The following is a 19100-nucleotide window of genomic DNA, read 5'->3' as shown; positions in this document are numbered from 1 at the left end:
TGAATAGAGTTAATTAAGCTTCTTTATCAGAAAACTCCTCAGAGGCTTTGACACACTAATGGATCTTGTTTATCTACTCCAAGGTTTGAGAGGCACTGGCAAGATTAGTACATAACATTTCTCAAATGTTGTGACTATGGAACCCTTTATTCATGTTGTTATTCAGGAAGCACCTCTTGAGGCATATTTCCATTGGCATACCTTGGAAAACGTTGCTTTAATCCAATTTCAAATAAAAAATCAAAACCAAAATGTAAGCTCCATGAGGTGGGGTACTTGTCTGTTTTGTTTCCTGCTATAGACCCAGCTCAGAGTAGACATTCAGTCAATACTAGTTGAATGAAGAAATGAATGCATGCATAAATGGACAAAAAACCCAAATTAGGTGTAGCACAGCAACAATGAGATAGGCACTCTTCAAGATACAAGGAGGAGGAGGGAGTCTGCTGAATAAATGACTGAATAATTCACTTTTGACTTCTAATCCCTAATACTCATTCTTGTTGCGAAGGGACATGTACACTTGGGAAAGCATATAGCCCTTCGTCATGACCTGAGGCAGTTCTGAAGGTAGATCTAGGTGCCAGCAGATGGGCTTAGGGCCCCAGAAATGCCTCTTTGGAAGTCCAACCCTCTGATGAAATTCACAGGTGACTTGTCATACTAGTGTCAGAAGCCCAGCTATGTGCAGTCTTACAATGGCAGGCATTTTGCTGTAGGGAGGTTGAGGACCAGTGCAGGAAAAAGTCGATTCTTTGTCCCATCCCAGGCTAATCAAGTGAGACCCCAAATCCTTTCCTTAAACACATCCTGGAGTTGGGCCAGAGTCTTCCAGGTGCTGTAGTCGGAGTGGCCCTGTAGGCAGGCCTCACAGCATAAGACACTGAATGACCTAAAACTTTCAGGCAGGGTCTCTTAGGATCTCAAACGGCTCTCCATCTGGAAGAGCACACGTGCCAGGTTCATGGATAACCTGAAATAAATGTACAGTCTCTTTCCTTTACCTTTCACCCATCACTCAGATGGTGCAGCATAAAATTTCCAAGAGCAACCTCTGCTACCTAAGAACCTCAGGGTAAGGTTCATAAGTAAAGCTCTCCTATAGGTCCATGGCTTGGGATGCATAAGTTCCTAAAGCTGAAGTGACACTGATCCTCACCCAGCTATGACCAGCATCTAGAACAGAAAAGTACAATGCGTTTTCAAGAGAGAGAACCCAAAGCCAGGCCCAGGAACATTGGTGATATTTTCCAAATATTACGCCTGGGTAATATTTTTTTCCAAAGTGCCCAAGCATAGCCCCAGAGAGCCCCGTGTCACCATAAGTGCAAGTCCTGCCAGCAGTTTAGGGAAGACGGATCCCCTAAACCAATGCCTGTATTTGAGGTTTTAGAAGCTTCCATGGCAAAGAAGAAAGGAAACAATGAGCTTTATAAAGAACATATTTATTTTCATTTACAGCATCAAATACCATAAATAAAGCTACACATTGTTTGCTGTGTGCAAAATACAGGGTTCCATGTGGCACTGTAAATGATAACCAAAGGTCACACACATGCGTTGCAATGAGATGGGGGAGGCTAGTTAAAGAAGAGGCTGAGAGGGAAGGAGGACACTCTTTGGTTGACATTCTATAAAGGGAAGGAGATTCTGCAAGAGAAGATAAGACAAGAACAATGACTTCTAACTGGCCAGGAGCTACACAAACGCAGCAAGGGATGAAGCATGCAGGGCTGTGCAGCCAGGCCAAGAGGCCAGCATAGCTTGGGCTACATGCAGGGCAGATACCAACTGCAGCCTGTGTCCACAAGGCCTGGCCTCTGACAGCTCCATTGTACTTGGGGTGTTGTTTCTCTTTAACAGCACTTTGGGGGTTCCGCTGCTCCAGGTAAAGGAGTCAGCAGGAAAAAGTGTTTTGAGCAGAGCTACTGGGGCATTTAAATTGGTCACTCCAGGCCTGGGGCTGAACTGTCTCAGTTCTCAAAGACATGCCTTGCCTGTGAGGATGACTGCTCCAATTGAAGCTTCTCCATCATATGGAGCTTTAGGAAGCAAGGATGATGAAGGGAACCATAGCAAAACCCTTGGATCTATAGTATAGTCTGCAGCAGAGAAAGGATTTGCTACAATAATTGTATGTGTTCAAAATACAGAGCACGGGTCCAGCTTGGGATAAAGCCTTGTAATACTTTTTTTTTTCTTTCTCCTTTTTCCTAAATCCCTTCCAAAAGAAGGGAAGTTTGATAAGTAATCTTTACATTAGATTTAAGAAGATGCTGGTATGAGTGTACCTTTTCGGATGTCTCTAGACTGAAGTGTACCTTTAAAAGTGACAGAATTCTCTCTTTGGAACTGTCTCACAGTCAGGCAGAGTTAACCCCCCCAAGAAGGCAAGTGGCTTCAAAATGCGACGGGGAAGCATGCAGGCAGCCCGGAACAACAGAGAAGGGGCGGCCATGCACTTGGGGGTGTAGTTGGGGAATACTGGCCCAGAGGGAGATGGAATCAGAAACAGCTTTCAAGCAGAACACCACCCATGTTGTTAAATGACCATGCCACCAAATGAGTCCATTAGTATGCAAGACACTCACAGTTAGCACAACAGTACCACCGGCGGCGGGTGCGGAAAGCGGGCCAGGGGTTAATAACACTTTGTGAAAATTGGCAAGAAAACCAGTCACCTCGGAGCAGAAGTGTGTCAGCCAAAAAGTGGGTGTAGAACTGGAAGGCTGAAATGAACTGATGGCCACAGCGTAAAGTTGGAAAGAGAGAGAAAGACAGAAGAGAGAACTTAGGCTGGGAGAAAAAAGAGAAATAGTTGACAACATGAGAAGGCACAGGAGTTGAAAAGAAAGTAACCATTAAGAAAAGGGAAATGTTCCCAAACAAGTCACTGATTGCTTAGGAGAGACGAACCTTTCTGGTAGTGACAGCTACTTATTTTCAACAGTGGACACATGTAGCTTCCACTCAGCTCCACTCAGAGCTGTGAGCACCTTCAGAACCCCCTGTACCTGACAGCCTCTCTGCCCCATTCACCCCAGTGTCCCATATTCATTCTTGAATATGTTATGGAGGCACAGAGAGGTTCGCCCACTGGGACCCACCCTTGTGTTTTGGTACTACCCACCAGGAAGGTTCGAGATCTTGGAGCATATAAACATATCAGGCTTCTGACAGGAGTACCCTTCTCACAATAATAATGTAAACCAGTCTCTTTTTGGACATAAATGCAATTCTGAGAGATTCTAACTCTGACTTCATAGAACATTCCACAAATCATCTTAGCCTGTCATGAGCTAAGATAGTAACAATAATCATGATGAGCAGTCCGTGTGTAACCATCATGACCTCAACAATTTACATTCTATAATCAAACATAAAACAAGGCCAGGGATCTCCCTCCACACTGAACATGGGAATCCCAGAAAGACTGGGCAAAAACACAATGCGAATCTCAGACCAAGAGCAGTTCCAATGAGGCCACAGGCACCAGTTGGCACCAACTTGGCCACAGCCAGCCCCAGGTTTTTCTCAAGGACTTCAGCAAAGTGAAGAAATGCCCCCTCCTTTTCCCCACCCTACAGAAACTCACCCTCTGAAAGGTCTCAAGAGCAGTGGCTCCAAACACACACCAGGCTCCGTTCTCACTGAAGCCAAAGAAAACCTCTAGCGTCAACAATTGCATGCAGCTACATTGGGCCCAGCAACTCTGGATACGCTGAGGGCCCTAGAGGTCTGTCTTATCAACCTCTGGATGATTCAGCCAGACTCTGCAGCTGAGCTTACCCAGGCAGAGTGGAATGGAGAGCTGGGAACTTTCCTACATACTCAGAGGGAAGAATGCTGGTAGGCCCAACACCCATTTTTGCCCTTAATATGGCATACTTCCTTTGAATCAGTTAACAGCTTTAAATCCCAGCCTCCCCTGTAGGTTAAAACACAGTGAAGCTGCCCCCTGGAGGTCAGACATATGCCTGTTGTAGGGCAGGGTGAAAATGGTTTCGGACTGTTTTGAACAAATATTCATGGCAGCCAAGAAGCTCAGCAGCCAAGATGTTTGTAGCAATGCTAACTGGGCAGGCCACATTTCCTAGTAATACCCTGAAGTGCTAACAAATATCCCTAGTCACAGAGGACGTGCTGGGAAAAGGCAGAGCCTCCTGCTCAGCCTGACCACTATGGACCCTGAGTGGCCTTGGCTCAGCCTGCAGCCAGGGCTGGGGACCTGGCAGGGAGCCCCAGGGGCTAACATGCCACCAGGTGACAGAGCGCCTGGTCAGCATTGCTGAAGTATGATGGGGGTCCTGGTGATCAAGTGCCCATGAGCTTTCACTGCAATGCTCTTAGTGGGAAGGAAAAATGTATGTTTAGCATTCTGGTTCAAACTCTGTGGCTCTATGTCATTTGGCTGTGATTTGGTATTAAAAAAAGAACCCTTTAAGCTTCTATTTCACATCAAGATAAGGGAGCAAACTACTCCTCCTTCTGGGAGGACAGATGACAGCATGTTCTGTCGTGGGTTTAATTCTATTCTGCCCTTCTACTCTCTTCTTCTAACATAATTAGGCTTTCTTGTTGCAAAATTTGCTCCCTGTTGACAAGTGACACCAGGTACATACGTATAAAGGCACTTGTCAGAGACAGTACATTCACTTTTTTTTTTTTTTAATATATAAAACCCCAGGAGCTCTGGTAGCATAGTGCCTAAGGCTGCTAACCAGAAGGCTGGCGGTTCAAATCCACCAGCCACTCCTCAGAAGGAAGGTTGGGCAATCTACTTCCATAGTGATAACCCCTCAGAAACCCAAGGAGGGGTCGCTATGAGTTGGGTCTGACTCCACGGCAAATAACAACAACATATAAAACCCCACAGCATTAACTGCACACAGTAAGTATTACAATTCATGGCCACATTGAAAAGGTATGTACTACCAGCTGTAAATTTCAAACCCGTGTTTAGAAAAATTGATACTCATAGGAAAAAAAAATGCTTTTTCATGGCTTATAAAAGTTAAAAATTGAAATGTAAACCCGAAATATGGCTCGTTTTGGTATAAAAAAGTACAAAGTTATATATATATATATTAAAAAAACATCCTTCATGTTGGCCCTGGTCCTAGCCCTGTGAGCAGATGCTCACCCTGACAAGGACAGGCAGAGGTGACAACGTGAATATCTTTGGCTCTGCGCTAACTGGCTACAAAATGGTAGGTTTCCAGGCCAGAGCCTTAAAAAACTACCCACACATAGCCACCTCCCCCCTGGAAATGTTAAGGCATCTGGGGCAGGCCCGGCGCTTCAGTGGAGTTTGACTGGGAAGCACCTGAGCAGGCAGTGGCGGATGCTCTCAAGGGAAGCCTCGGCCTCCTGGAACATGGTGGCCAGGACCTCGGAGAACGCCCAGAGGAGTGGCAGCCCGAGGCTGAGGAGCTCGTACGTGTAGCAGTAGTTGTAAGCATTGTCCCTGATATGGATGCCGGCGTGGTGCAGGAGCCCCCGCATCCAGTTAAAGAGCCTTGAGGGAATGTCAAGCAGGTCCCTGGGCACCCTGAGAGGATGGCTTAGCACACTCCTAAAGAAGGAAGTGGTGATACCTGGGGGGCTGCCTTCGGGGGTGCCAATGGCTACAGCTGCACAAGAACTTTCGGTGGCAGTTTCTCGAAGAGGGGCTTCCTGTTCTTTCCACATCTCCTCCTCCTGAGAATGAGACCAAAATGACGGCACTTAGTCCATGATTGTCACGGAGAACTCCTCAAAAAAAGCTGTCTTAAGACGGACAATAAAAATTGAACTTGGTAGACCCCACATCTCGCAGCCAGCTCCCCAGCTAGTCTCAGTGACCCATTCGCTGTTGAAGGAGGAGCTGAATAAAGGCACAACCTTTATGGGTAGCAAACTGAGCAGAGGGTTCATGGGCCTTCAAACTATGCATGCCCTTTGACACAGTAATCCCACCCCTTATGAAATATCCTAAGTAAATGATTTGAAAGATAGGTAAAGCCATGAATATAAAGATGGTGAGGAAACACTTAAAATGTTTAACATAAATGTCTAACAATAGAGGAATAGTTAAATAAATTATCAACCATTCTTAAAATGAATCTTTTAGAGGCATTAAAAAGTATGCTCCAGTACAATTTTTTAAGTCCTTGGAAGCTCCTCTTGATAAACCGTTAGTTAAAATAAAAAGCATATAAGACTGTGGATATAGGAGGATTCAAACTAGGTTGAAATATATTCACACAGGAAAAAGTCTGGGAGGAAGTGTTGTGAAATATTAATTATGGATTTCCCAGGACAGAGTGATTATGGGTGATTTAACTTCCCTTCTTTATATATTTTCATCTGTTTTCCCATTTTTCTACATTGAGCCTATATTACAGAATAATCAAAAAAACGTTTTAAATTTCAGCAGGCAGTGGATGATCAATCAAGTAGCAGAAAGAACATTTGCTAAGAAGTGCTAGAGGGGGTGCTATCACAAGTCATCAACAAATTCAGTGAGATGGTCATTTTACTGACACCCAAAACTCCGGGGAAAGCAATAGCGCGCCATAACAGGCATCCCTGTGGTCAGGCAGGTCCTAGCCACAGAGGTGCCACAGGCCTTTCATGTGGCCGAGGATATCACTCTGTCCCTGGTGCATGGGAAGGTTCTCCCCAGCTTCTCATGAGAAACTTGCACAACCACTCACCTGGGAACTGGCTCTGGAATGGGACAAACACCAGAGGTCAGCTGAACAGACGAAGGTAAAGGGACCATCCACACTAGGAAGTAGGGGCTCTCTTTATCAAAGTCTTAGTCCCTCCAAGGCCAAAAAAAAGGCCTAAATTCTTGAGGGACCCTTGAGAAACTTAGTCTCTTTCCTGATCCACCAGCACTTTGGAGACAAAACATACCTCTCTTTGTTGCTTCAATTCTGCCCGTCTCTTTCGTTGTTTATTATTGGTTTTACAGAGAATGAAATGAGGTTTGCAGTAAAATTTGTCTGTAAAAAGAGAAAGACAAACACATGTGAAAGGTTTCTCTCCTGTAAACCAGAGGCACAGCAGACAAAACCCAAGTGACAACCATAGTCTGGATCAGAAAAGGCCAAGGATGGGAAATTTTAAAGCTCAGGACAGTTTTAAACTTGGGAAGTGGTTTCTGTCACCTGCCTTAAAGAAGCGGTACCGAGATGAGGCAGCAGGATAAGGGGGTTCCTGAGGATGGGGCTGACATCCTCAGATAATCCCCAGACCAAATCGAGGACCCGCTTCTTCAGAGGAACGGTGCCAGGAAGCCAAATGAATAGCCCTGAGAAGCAACACCTTCCCTTTCTGGGATCCCTGGGGCTGGGGAAGGCTGAGAACAGATGGTAGTAGTGATAGGGAGGAAAGGCCCAGGGGGACACACACTGGGTACCTGGCTACTTTCCAGCACCACTGGGTACCTCCAGAAAAGCCTCCCTTGCTCATGGTTACAGTATCAACTATCACGATGGTAATAATGATGTCAATGGCAACAACTTACAAGGACCTACTACACACCAGACGCTATTCTAAACACTTCGCGTGAATTGACTCATCAATCCGCCCAACCACCTTACAAGCTAAGTACTACTATAAGCCTCATTTTACAGATGAGGAAACTTAGGGACTAAGAGGTTAAGTAACATACCCAAAGCTATGTGGTCAATAGCTACAGATTTGAACCCAGGCAGTTTAGTTTGAGAGTATGTGATTGTCACCATTAGGCTGCACTACTTCTCGTTATGTATTAAAATGAAACTTAGAAAACCATCATTCATTTCAATGGGACACTTCCTTCATCAATGACCTCTAATAAGCCACATATCAGAGGGAAGCTACTATTATGGTTATAGTATATATTTTGTAAGGAGCCCTGGTAGCATAGTGCCTAAGGCACTTGACTGCTAACCAGAAGGCTGGCAGTTCAAACCCACCAGCCACTCCTCGGAAGGAAGGTTGGGCAATCCTACTTCCTTAGTGATACTGCCTCGGAAACCCAAGGAGGGGTCGCTATGAGTCGGGGCTGACTCGATGGCAAACAACAACAACAACAACAACATATATTTTGTAAATGGGAGCTCTGATGGCATAGTGCCTAAGGCATTTGACTGCTAACCAGAAGGCTGGCAATTCAAACCCATCAGCCATTCCTCACAAGGAAGGTTGGGCAATCTATTTCCATAGTGATACTGCCTCAGAAACCTAAGGAAGGGTCCCTATGAGTCGGGGATCTGACTCGACGGCAGTGAGTTTGTTTTTTTTAATTTTATTTTGTAAATAATAATAATAACATACCACCATTTATTACATTGTTTTTACATGCCTCCTGAGGCACTGAGCCCATTCCATAGGTTATCAGGTGTGGTTTTCTCAGCCACCCAGGGGGCAATGAGAAGTGGTAAGGCTACATAAGAAAATGTACATATAAAGCGCTCAGCACATAGTAGGTGCTCACCAGTGCCTGGTCTGCCACAGGCACTGACAGCTTCCCTTCCCCTCAGGAGCCTGCCTGCACAGGCAGCCCCTCTCCCTAGGAGGCGCTCCCAATTTCCCTCAGCAGCTCCCGACAACATCATACTCCCTGGGAAGGGCTGGTCATTCCGGGGCCTAAGGAGAAACAAGAATCCAGGCCAAGGCCGTGTCAGAGGCCAAGGCCGAGATCAGCAGCGAGTGCTACTCTGGCCCCTGGGATTACCTTCATCACAGTCGAAGGCATAGGCGGCCAGACGCAAGGTGGTGGCACAGACGCTGCAGCGGAAGCACTCGCGGTGGAAGAAGTGGCCTTCTGCACTCAGGCGCTCCATCACATACACACGCTTCTTACAGAAGTAGCAGGTGTCGCTGCCGCCCAGGGTCAGGGGGCACACCTTTCGTATACAATCCTGATGGGTAGAGGGAGAGAAGAGCAGTATGTTAGGGCTTATACTCCCTTCTCCAAATTCTTGGCCTAGGCTTTTAGAAATTCCAAGCTGAACCATGTGGACCTTGTGGACCATTTTGCTGTTTGCTGCAGCAGGGATTGAGGGCTGGAGGATATGCTGCCAATATGCATGCATCCCTGCAGAGGCTGCTGTTATCTGGACTCCCAGACAGACAGTCTGGCAGCAAGGCGGACCAGCGAGGGCTCTCCCCACAGGCCAGCTGCTCTGGTTTTGCATGGGAAGTGACATCTAGTCTAACTAAAGAGTCATTTCCAAACACATCTGCCCAGGGACAATCTCTCCAGGAACTGGTCCCAGCAGAGTGAAGTCTCTGAAACTGGCCCTGCTGAGAATGTCTTACACATGCTGGCACCCCTGAAGTGACAGGCTGGGCAAGGGAAGCTAGTGGTGTCAAAAGTATTCAGGAGAACTGCAAAAACAGAAGAGGTATCCTAAAGTCCACCGGTATTGTCAGTCTGCCAGTCAGACTCCCAAATGGAAGTGGGAGGGTGAGGCTGGGGCAGGGGTTCACATGGCTAATTATAGGGAAGGTGACCAAAGAAAATTGTAATCCAATTCTCTGGTGATGGCAGTAAGTGTGGCCTAGGTTGGAGAAGAGGAGAATTCAAAGAAAAGAGATTATTTTTCTGTTATTTAATTCTCAGTCATGAAGACAAAGAATGTCTGATGATGTAGACAGCTTCACCTAGGCCTTTGTGCTAAGCCTTTCTCCAGAGCCCTGGGCTTCAGAAAAGACACTCTGCCCAGTGCAATGGGCCCATATGGATCTAACACCAAGGGACCTGAATGAAGTTTGTCTTAAGGAAACTCAGCCTCCCTCTAATCTCCGCTCTCCTCCAGCCCATCCTTGGGCTCCTCTGCCCTGTCTTAAGAGAGAGAGGGGGAGCCTCTGAGGGTGGGCATCCTCTCCACATGCCTGCATACCCTCTCTGGGTGGCCAGAGGCAGTATCTGTGGGTGAGGTTGAAGAGTGCATGAGTGCATGTCCTTACCAGGTCTGGAGAGGCGGCCTGGGTCTTAGGTCTGTGATCATTCATGTACAGATTGACCAGGACTTCAGCTGCAGCCCCTATTCCACTGGACACCTTCCCTACTGTCAGCTAACCAAGGGCGGAGGCAGAGAGACAGACACAAAGGTAGAAGCCATTAGCACTGAGAAGGAAAACACAGACAGGGTGGGTGTGAGAGAGGGCTCCACACCACATGCAAACAGCACCCAAAGCCCTCGCAGAGGCTGCAGAAGCCAGGGGCAGGTGATGGGCATAAGTGAGATGGAGAAGAAGGAATGGAATCCTGTGGCCTGGGTGAACCAAGTAACTTGCCAAACTCCCACTGAGGCACTCATTTTACAGGTGGGGTAAATAAATCCCAGAGAGAGGAAGGGATCTACCCAGGATCACTTAGCAAAGAAATGTAAGATTCAGGACTATACATAGGTCTTGTGAACCCCAGCCAGGGTGTCTGCACACTGCCTCTCTCATCCAGGCCTGGGCTGGTATGTGCTGCTAAGGCTAATACCTACCATAAAGGCCTGTACTGCACACTGTGTAACCACAGTCCTCCAAAAACCTGAGAGGCAGAGAAGTCAAGCGAAGGAGAGAAAGCAGGGAGGACCCACGAGCTCAGGGACAGGAAGATAATTAGCTGCTGCCCTCCTGCACAGGGAGTCTCTGGGTGATGCAACGATCAATGAGATTGGTTGCTAACTAAAAGGGTGGAGGTTCAAGTCTTCCCAAAGGTGTCTTGGAGAAAGGCCTGGCGAGTTATTTCTGAAAAATGAGCCGTTGAAAACCCTATGAAGCACAGTTCTACTCTGACACGCATAGGGTTGCCATGGGTTGGAATCCACTCAATGGTAACTGGTTTCTTCAGTGACCCATCCTCCTTAGAGAGTGGCATGCTGCTTAATGAGCAGTGTGGGGAAGCATAAGACGCAGCTTGATCACGTCCTAGCTCTGTGACCTGGCCCAAAGTCTCTAACTACTGAGCTTGGGTTCCTCACAGATCTGTGGTAAGGCCAGGGTGAGGTAACTTGTGTGCACATGCCTGGCATTTGGCTGGGGCTGGGTCAAGATGAAGGTGACTCTCCCTTCCCCTTCTCTCCTGAATTCAGCATGCCCCACCTGCTCTGCAGCTTCTGTGTCCCTATGGAGTGACGTCTGGGTCCACCTCCAGTCCAGGCCCACAGACCACCTTACAAATAAGAGCAGTGCCTGGAATGGGAGCGAGTGGCTGGTCCACACTGGGCAAGCAAAGGGAGGAGGAGGGTGCTCCACAAAGGTGCCCAGGGCTGGTGCAGGGTCAGGCTGGCTCATGGTGAAGGAGGCAGCTCTCCTACATGGGCCTAGGGAATGCTGCCTAATGGGTGGTGGGTGCTAGCAGCTTGTGCTACCAAAGGCATGGTGATGCCCACCTTCAAATGCCTGGATCCTCAAGGTGAAACCCAAATGGCACATAGTCCAATCCCATCTATACTCCGCAGAGCAAATTCCAGCTTTCTCCCGTTTCCTCTACCAGCTCTGAAAGGCCACCTAGACAATACTGTAGTCTGCCCTTGGGGAACCAGACCTGTATGGTATGAGATTCTGTAAACAATCCCCCTGCTCCTTCTTCCCACCCTCCAAATCCAGCCTCTGGGAGATGTGGCCAGAGAAAGCAGTAATTGAGGCTAAAGGGCCTCTGGGCAAAGGTTGATAGTGATCATGAAAACAAATAACAGCAACCTGTATGTGGACAAAATGACACCCTCAATCTAAACTCAACACTGTTCTGGGGAGGTCACATGTAAGCTGATCACAGCAAGCCTCAAATGGACAGCAGCAAGGTCAGGGATCAGCAAGGTGAATGGCAAGCAGCAGGCCTGCCAGAGCTCCCTCCTGAATACCCTAGGCCAACTCGTCAGATTCCTGCAAAGCTCAGGCACTAAAGAGGGATGAGCAGGAAAAGGGATGCCAAGGGGGCTGGTGAGAATGACAAGACTCAGAAGGCATCACTCTGTGTATCCCCAAGGAAACCTCAACATGAAAAACAACTTAGGGTCAGCTGCTCCAGACCATGTGTGGGGCTCTAGAGAATCATAGGAAATGGAGGCTGCTGGCAAGGGTCTGCCCACACCTCATCAGACTTCCCAAAGCCTGCCACTATCCTGAGAAGCCAGACCAGGCACTCCCTTCCACTCCTGCCCCCAAACTGGCCCAGCCTGGGACAGATTAGGATTCTGCCTCCAAGCACAGGCTTTGCAATTTTCAGGATCACTATCAGTTGAAACTGACTTGACAACAACACCACCACCACAAATTTCAAGAAACTTGGCTTCTGTCTCCAAGAAATGTTCAGGTACATTGGCTCTGGACAATGTGCCATTGTTTGCTTAATGTTTCATCCTCTAGTGAGGCCTCCAACACTAACTCCTCAGACATGGCCATGAGAATATAGTCTTTCCTGGGTTTACTTGAAAATAAAAAAAAAAGAGAGAAGGAAGATGAGCCCAGGTTTACCCTTGGTACTGCCAGCTGGCTTCTTCCTGCCCATCCCGCTCCTCAGATGGCTGTTTCCATTGGGCCAGGGTGTGAACTGTCTCCACGGAGCTCTCCCAGAAAGGCACGGTGGGGCCATGATATCCACGGCACAATTACTGCCTCCCCTGAGTGAGCAGAGGTTGAGACTGTACTCTCTGGGGCTGTAAATACATGTCCCTAATGAGACCTTATTAACCACTTAGCTAATAAGCACTTTGTGCCACCAAGCTTCTGAGCAGTCCTGACTTAGACAGCAATTCTTAAAACAGGCAGAGGGCTGTGAGGTTGCTGACAGTGTTGCCAAAACATGTCTGTGCAGTTACTGCCTTTTCTACCAGCACAGGACACCGTCCAGGTCATCTGGCCAGGAGAGCCAGGGTGAAGACTCTTGGTCCTCTCTTTCATTATGGGCCAAAGAGCTCCTATCTCCCATTACGACTGGTCCTGAGACAGTGACTTTATTCCAAGAAATGAAATTAATGTACCATTAAGAAAATCTCCCACATGTCCTTTCCAGTCTAACGGAAACCATCCCGGAATCACCACTGGACAATACCAGGAGGTAGACAGGGATTTTTCTGAGAGATCACAAGGAAACTAGGCAATGGAGAACTTGTCTCAAGGGATGACAGGGGTCTTTGAAGCCCACTGCAAAGACCAGTATGAAGGCCAAAGTTGTCCTGGGGATTCCTGACAGCAGGACCACCTCATTGGCATGAGCAGCTGGACTTCTGTGAGCTCTGTAGACCTCAAACTCTGCAATGAATGACCAGGTTTCTTTTTCTTTCTTTCTTTCTTTTTTTATTGTGATAAATATATATATAACATAAAATTTGCCATTTTAACCATGGTAACTGTATGACTCAGTAGCATTAATTATATTCACAATGTGTGCAAACATCACCATTATCTATTTCCAAACTGTTTCATCAACCTAAATAGAAACTCTATATCCATTAACAATAACTCCCATTCCTGTTCTCACCAGCATCATCTCCTAAAGCACTCATCTACTTTATGTCTATGCATTTGCCTATTCTGGGTATCTCATTATCAGTGGAATTACACAGTATTTGTTCTTTTGTGTCTGACTTATTTCACTCAGCATAGTGTTTTCAAGGTTCATCCATGAGCAGCATATCAGAGTTTCATTTCTCCTTATAGATGAATACTTCGGTCATGTTGTCAGAAGGGATCATTCCCTGGAGAAGGACATCATGCTTAGTAAAGTGGAGGGGCAATGAAAGAAGGGAAGGCCCTCAACGAGATAGGTTGACACCGTGGCTGCATTGATGGGCTCAGGTATAGCAAGTATTGTGAGCCTTGTACAGGACTGGGCAGTGTTTTGTTCTGTTACATAGGGTGGCTATGAGTCAGAGATGACTCGATGGCACCTAACAACAATAAATGGATAAACCACATATTCATCAGCCATTCATCTGTTGATGGGGAGTCGGGCTGTTACCTTTAGGCTATTGTGAGTAATGCTGTAATGAACACTAGTGTGCAAGTATCTGAGCTCCTGATCTCAACTATTTGGGTACATAACTAGGAGTGGAATTGTGGGGTCACATGATAACTCTGTGTTTAACCTTTTGAGGAATTGCCAAATCAAAGGACCAGGTTTTATTTTATCTTTTAAAATCTCTCATCCATATGGCCTGATACTTCTGGATACAATAAAAATTAGTTAATAGAAATATGATCACCTACATTTAAACATAGTGACATCACTCTTGTCACAAGCAGTGATGCCAGAGGCTGCAGAAGATAACTGGACATCCACAAGGAAAGTTACCCCAAGTCAATCCTGTCACTCCCAGCTCAACAGACTTCAAAGGTCCCTGTCTGTGTGTTGGAGCATTTCTGACACTATACTGAGCTGGCCCATCTCTCCTATAGCTTGTGTTCCATGATGTGAGTGACCCTGTTGTACTCCACTCTACATTCCTGACACAGCAAATGCTGAGAATGGAGGAGGAGGTAGGCTACTGGGCCTGTTTGTGTCCAAACAATGGTAACTTCCTCCATGGGCCTGAAACTCAGCCAGAAGACCAGGTGTCCAGGCTGTACTGTTTCACAGAGCTGGGCCACCTGTGGCCCTCTGAGGTTGCACTATTCTTAAGTGGCTAGAATGAATAAATGAAGGTAACTTCTTTACGTTTAGAAAGGGAGGAATCAACATGCACTTTAGGTAAGTGAGCTTTCTTCTGGAATTCTCCGTCACTGGGGCAGGAGAACATTTACTGGATATTTCAGGCATTTTTCATATTTTGTTGTTGTCCTCTCCATTTTATGGGTTAGAAAACTAAGGCTCTGAGAGGTCCGTTAACTTGTCCTAGGGTACCAGTGAATAACTGGTATTCTGAACTTAAATCTGACTCCAAGCCCGTATCTTTCTCCCTACAGTACTCTGCCTTACTAAGACACACAAAAAAAACCACTCACTGCCATTGAGTTGATTCCGACTCATAGCGACCCCTATTGGGTTTCCAAGGTGGCAAATCTTTATGGAAGTAGATTGCTCAGTCTTCCTTCTGTGAGACACACCAGCACTCTATGCTGTCTACTTCTATCCCCAGGGCAGAGAGAAGGACAATCGGGGGGAAGCAGTCTTGAGATCTATGCTATAGACTCTTGAAGGAACAAAAGCAGATCTTCCAGCCAAGCCTCTCCCAGTATTTACCTATAATATGCAAATCTCTAGCACAAACCCTGCAAATCCAGTTTTAAAACAAACAACCCCAAGGGTAGAGAAAGCTCCATTTGCAATGCACATTGTTCTGATCCAAGAAGACTAAACCAAGTGAGGCAGTTACTCCATTGCTCAGCTGTGCAAACACTCAGTTGTCATCTTGTCCTCACAAGAGCTTACCACCCTTGCAAATGGCTAGCAGCCATGCCATAGGCCAAATCAGCAGCCATCTCCCTTCTTGGAGAAAGAAAGTAATGAATAGTTAATAGAAGGTTGGTATCACTACAGGTTTGATGGAATGGATGAGTCAAATGGGTGGGTTAGGGGCATAAGACAAGGCAAGGATCCCAAAGCCTTGAATGACCCACTCTGGGAAGAGTCTGGGACCTAAACGTCAGGGCACTAAGACTTTCTGTAACTGATCAGGCCAAAAAATTCAACAGGTCTACTCTAAACTTGACCAGGAGGCTGTCGTTCGAACAGAACAAGGGGACACTACATGGTTTAAAATCAAGAAGGGAGTGCGTCAGGGTTGTATTCTTTCTCCACACTTAGTCAATCTATATGCTGAGCAAATAATCCGAGAAGCTGGACTATATGAAGAAAAACGTGGTATCAGGATTGGAGGAAGAATCATTAACAACCTGAGATATGCAGACGATACAACTTTGCTTGCTGAAAGTGAGGATGACTTAAGGCACCTACTGATGAAGGTTGAAGAATACAGTCTGCAGTATGGATTACATCTCAACATAAAGAAAACCAAAATCCTCACAACTGGACCAATGAGCAGCATCACAATCAATGGAGAGAAGATTGAGGTTGTCAAGGAATTCACATTGCTTGGTTCTACAATCGATGCCAACGGAAGCAGCAGTCAGGACATTAGACGACGTGTAGCATTGGGAAAGTCAACTGCGAAGGAACTGTTTCAAGTGCTGAGGAGCAAGGATATCTCCTTGAGGACTAAGGTGCGCCTGACACAAGCCATGATATTTCCAATCACCTTGTATGCATGTGAGAGCTGGACAATGAATAGGGAAGACCGAAGAAGAGTTGATGCTTTTGAGTTGTGGTGCTGGCGAAGAATGCTGAAAGTACCGTGGACTGCTAAAAGAACTAACAGATCTGTCCTGGAGGAAGTGCAGCCAGAATGCTCCTTGGAAGCAAGAATGGCCAGACTTCATCTCACCTATTTTGGTCATGTTGTAAGAAGCGACCATACCCTGGAGAAGGATGTCATGCTTGGTAGGGTGGAGGGTCGACGAAAGAGGGGGAGGCCTTCAACGAGATGGATTGATACGGTGGCTGCGATGATGGGCTCGAGTATAGCAGGGATTGTGGGGCTGGTGCGGGATCGGGCAGTGTTTCGTTCTGCTGTGCATGGGGTCACTATGAGTCGGAAACGACTCGACGGCACTTAACAACAACAACTCTAAACTACAAGGCAAAAGGACAAATCTGACCTTCCCTTAAAGGGCAGACAAGTGTAGACTAAAGGCAGAGTCCCAGCTTCATCACCTGGAGGCGGTGACTCAAGTTTGCATCCCTGAGAGCAATCCATGCTTCTCATGGTAAGTCTGGCCGTGTTTGTTTCCAGAGGAGGTGTTTACCCCTGGATCCTCAGAGGTGGGGTATAGGGCTCTAGGGCAGGATCAGACACAATGCCTGTCAGAAGGTTGTGGAGGACAGAACATCCATTTCCACGTGTAGTTTTCTTCCTTCAGTTCCCTCTGTTAGGTAAATTTGGGTCACTGGATAGTCAGAAATGCCCATAACCTTTTGAGAAGAAGCACTAAGGCCCCAGGCTTTCTCCAGGGGAGAGTCTCTCCCTGCTCTACAAGGACTGAATAAAATTGTTACCATGTTATCACCTATTTCAAGGGGCCCCAGCTCTCCCCTCCCAGGAGGCCATCATTCTATCAGACTGTGTTTGTGAAAAGCCAGTGTTGAGTTGACAGAGAATATCCATGATGGCGGCGGTGGTGACTGCTGGTGGGGGAAGCTTTCAAAGACTATTTGAAACCAGAAACTCATCTCAACTGCCCACAAGTTACTCACAGACAGACCTGGTGGAGTCTATGACCACAGTCCAACCTAGGTCCTTTTTACAAATGAGGAAACTAAGGCCCAGGAACTAAGGGGCTTGCCCAGTGTCCCAGCGTGGTCCTTTCTAATAGATCCCTGCTCGTTCCCAGCCTCACTAGAGAAAGCACATCAGCCTTCACTGATAAGTAGGAGCCTGTTGAAATAGCTCAATCACACCATCATCTGATGGCCAAGGCTGGCTTGGGGATTGGGATGAGAATAAACAGGGAGTGACAGTTCTCAGGGAGTGACAGTTCTCAGGGAGTGACGGTTCTACCACCACCTGGGAGAAACAAGGCACAAAGCTGTAGAGTTGGGCCAGAGGACCCAAGGTCTGCCACCAAACCTGCCCCATTAGCCCTCCTTGCCCCTGGGTGTGGGGCTTATGTGGACACAACTTCTGGGTTGCCTCAAATACACAAATGCACTAGGCCTTTGTTGTACAGGAAGAGAACAATGGATTAGGAGTCAGGAACCCTGGGTTCTAGTCTCTGCCCAGACCTTGGTCTCCTTATTTGTGGCTATGTTCCTGCTTGACTCTCATTTTCTCAGGAAGGCCCACCCTGCCACCCCTTCCAAAATTGCCACCCCACCCCTTCCCTCCAGATTCCTGACAATGGCTCTATTTTTTCCCACAAGAACATTGTCTTCTAAAATACCGTTTTATCATATTTATCTCATTCATCATATTTCTTGTTGATTATCTATTCCTATTAGAATTCAAGGAATTTCAGGGTAGTGCAAATGGTCAATGCACTCAGCTGCTAACCAAAAGGTTGGTGGGTTTGTATCCACCCAGAAGTGCCTCTGAAGAAAGGCCTGGCAATCTACTGAAAAATCAGCCATTGAAAACCCTACAGAGCACAGTTCTACTCTGACACACATAGGTCACCATGAGTCAGAGTCGACTTGATGGTAACTGGTGGTTTTATTTTTTAACTGGAATATAAATCCCATCAGGGCAGGGATTTAACTTATATTCATTGAGGCATACCCCAAGAGCCTAGAACATTCAATAAATACTTGTTGAATAAATGAATGTTCATTCATTGGTTCAATGGGTGACAATTAAAGCTGCTTGAAGAGCCCAGTGGAGAAGTGCCCGTGGGTCTTAGTAGAGTGTGCTGCATGATGGTACAGGGCAATATGCTCACTGGCAAGTGTCTTTGCCAAGCCCCAGCAGGCTCCACACTCCCTGGGCAGCCTGCCTCCTGCCTTTGCCCATGCCTGGGATTTATAGAGAAATTAACATTTTCTGGAAACCAAGCTGGGGAAGTTAGGAAGTATGCTAGCTTTTCTCACCCCATCTCTGATCTCAACTCTGACAGGGAAGGGACCAAGCCAGGCCTTCCTGAGAGTGGGCAGGGAACAAGAGCAGAGGGCCAGGGAGCCTTCACTGCTCCACCCAAAGGGCCTAGCTAGCTGGAGAGGGATGGGGCCAGACAGGAGCAAGGTGCAGGCCCAGGTGACCAGCCCCGGAACACAAGCTACAGCCTAACATGTGCCCAGGTGTCCCCACCTCTTTCATCAAGTATCTCTTCACAACCATCAAGTGTTCCAAGGAACTTTTCCCATAGCAGGAAGTATCCCCTGGGGTAAGCCTTCTCACCCTAGCTGGGCAAACACATAACCCTGAAACTTTGGTGACAGTGATTGTAAAAATGCCTGTCTCTAGTCCAAGAGTTCACTAAAACATGAGCCAGGAACCACTCTTTTCATCTCACTGATGAGAGAATAGAGGCTCAGAAAGGTCAGGAGACTTAAGGTTAAACAGCTGGCCAATGGTTGAGCTGGAATGAGAGATACTTGGTATCTCAACCATGGCTATTTTCAGTGATCTTTT

The 19100-nt window shown here is 46.9% G+C and overlaps 1 protein-coding gene across 1 annotated transcript in view; it reads right to left on the bottom strand.

The window, feature by feature from the left end:
* Nucleotides 1-2698: 2698 nt before the first annotated feature.
* Nucleotides 2699-19100, bottom strand: part of LOC103209392 (F-actin-monooxygenase MICAL2) — a 110291-nt gene continuing 93889 nt past the window's right edge. Inside the window, exons 20-24 of the mRNA XM_007955230.2 lie at nt 9949-10056; nt 8711-8897; nt 6904-6992; nt 5598-5700; nt 2699-2739 (exon numbers count right to left, since the gene is read on the bottom strand). Coding sequence (XP_007953421.1) covers nt 2699-2739; nt 5598-5700; nt 6904-6992; nt 8711-8897; nt 9949-10056 — 528 coding nt within the window. The remainder of the gene's footprint in view (nt 2740-5597; nt 5701-6903; nt 6993-8710; nt 8898-9948; nt 10057-19100) is intronic.

This window comes from Orycteropus afer, unplaced genomic scaffold (assembly GCF_000298275.1).
Source record: "Orycteropus afer afer isolate SDZICR_OR568_19922 unplaced genomic scaffold, OryAfe1.0 scaffold00014, whole genome shotgun sequence".
Taxonomy (NCBI): Eukaryota; Metazoa; Chordata; class Mammalia; order Tubulidentata; family Orycteropodidae; genus Orycteropus; species Orycteropus afer.
Note: the sequence above shows the minus strand (reverse complement) of the source record. Positions and strands in the feature narration are given on the sequence as shown.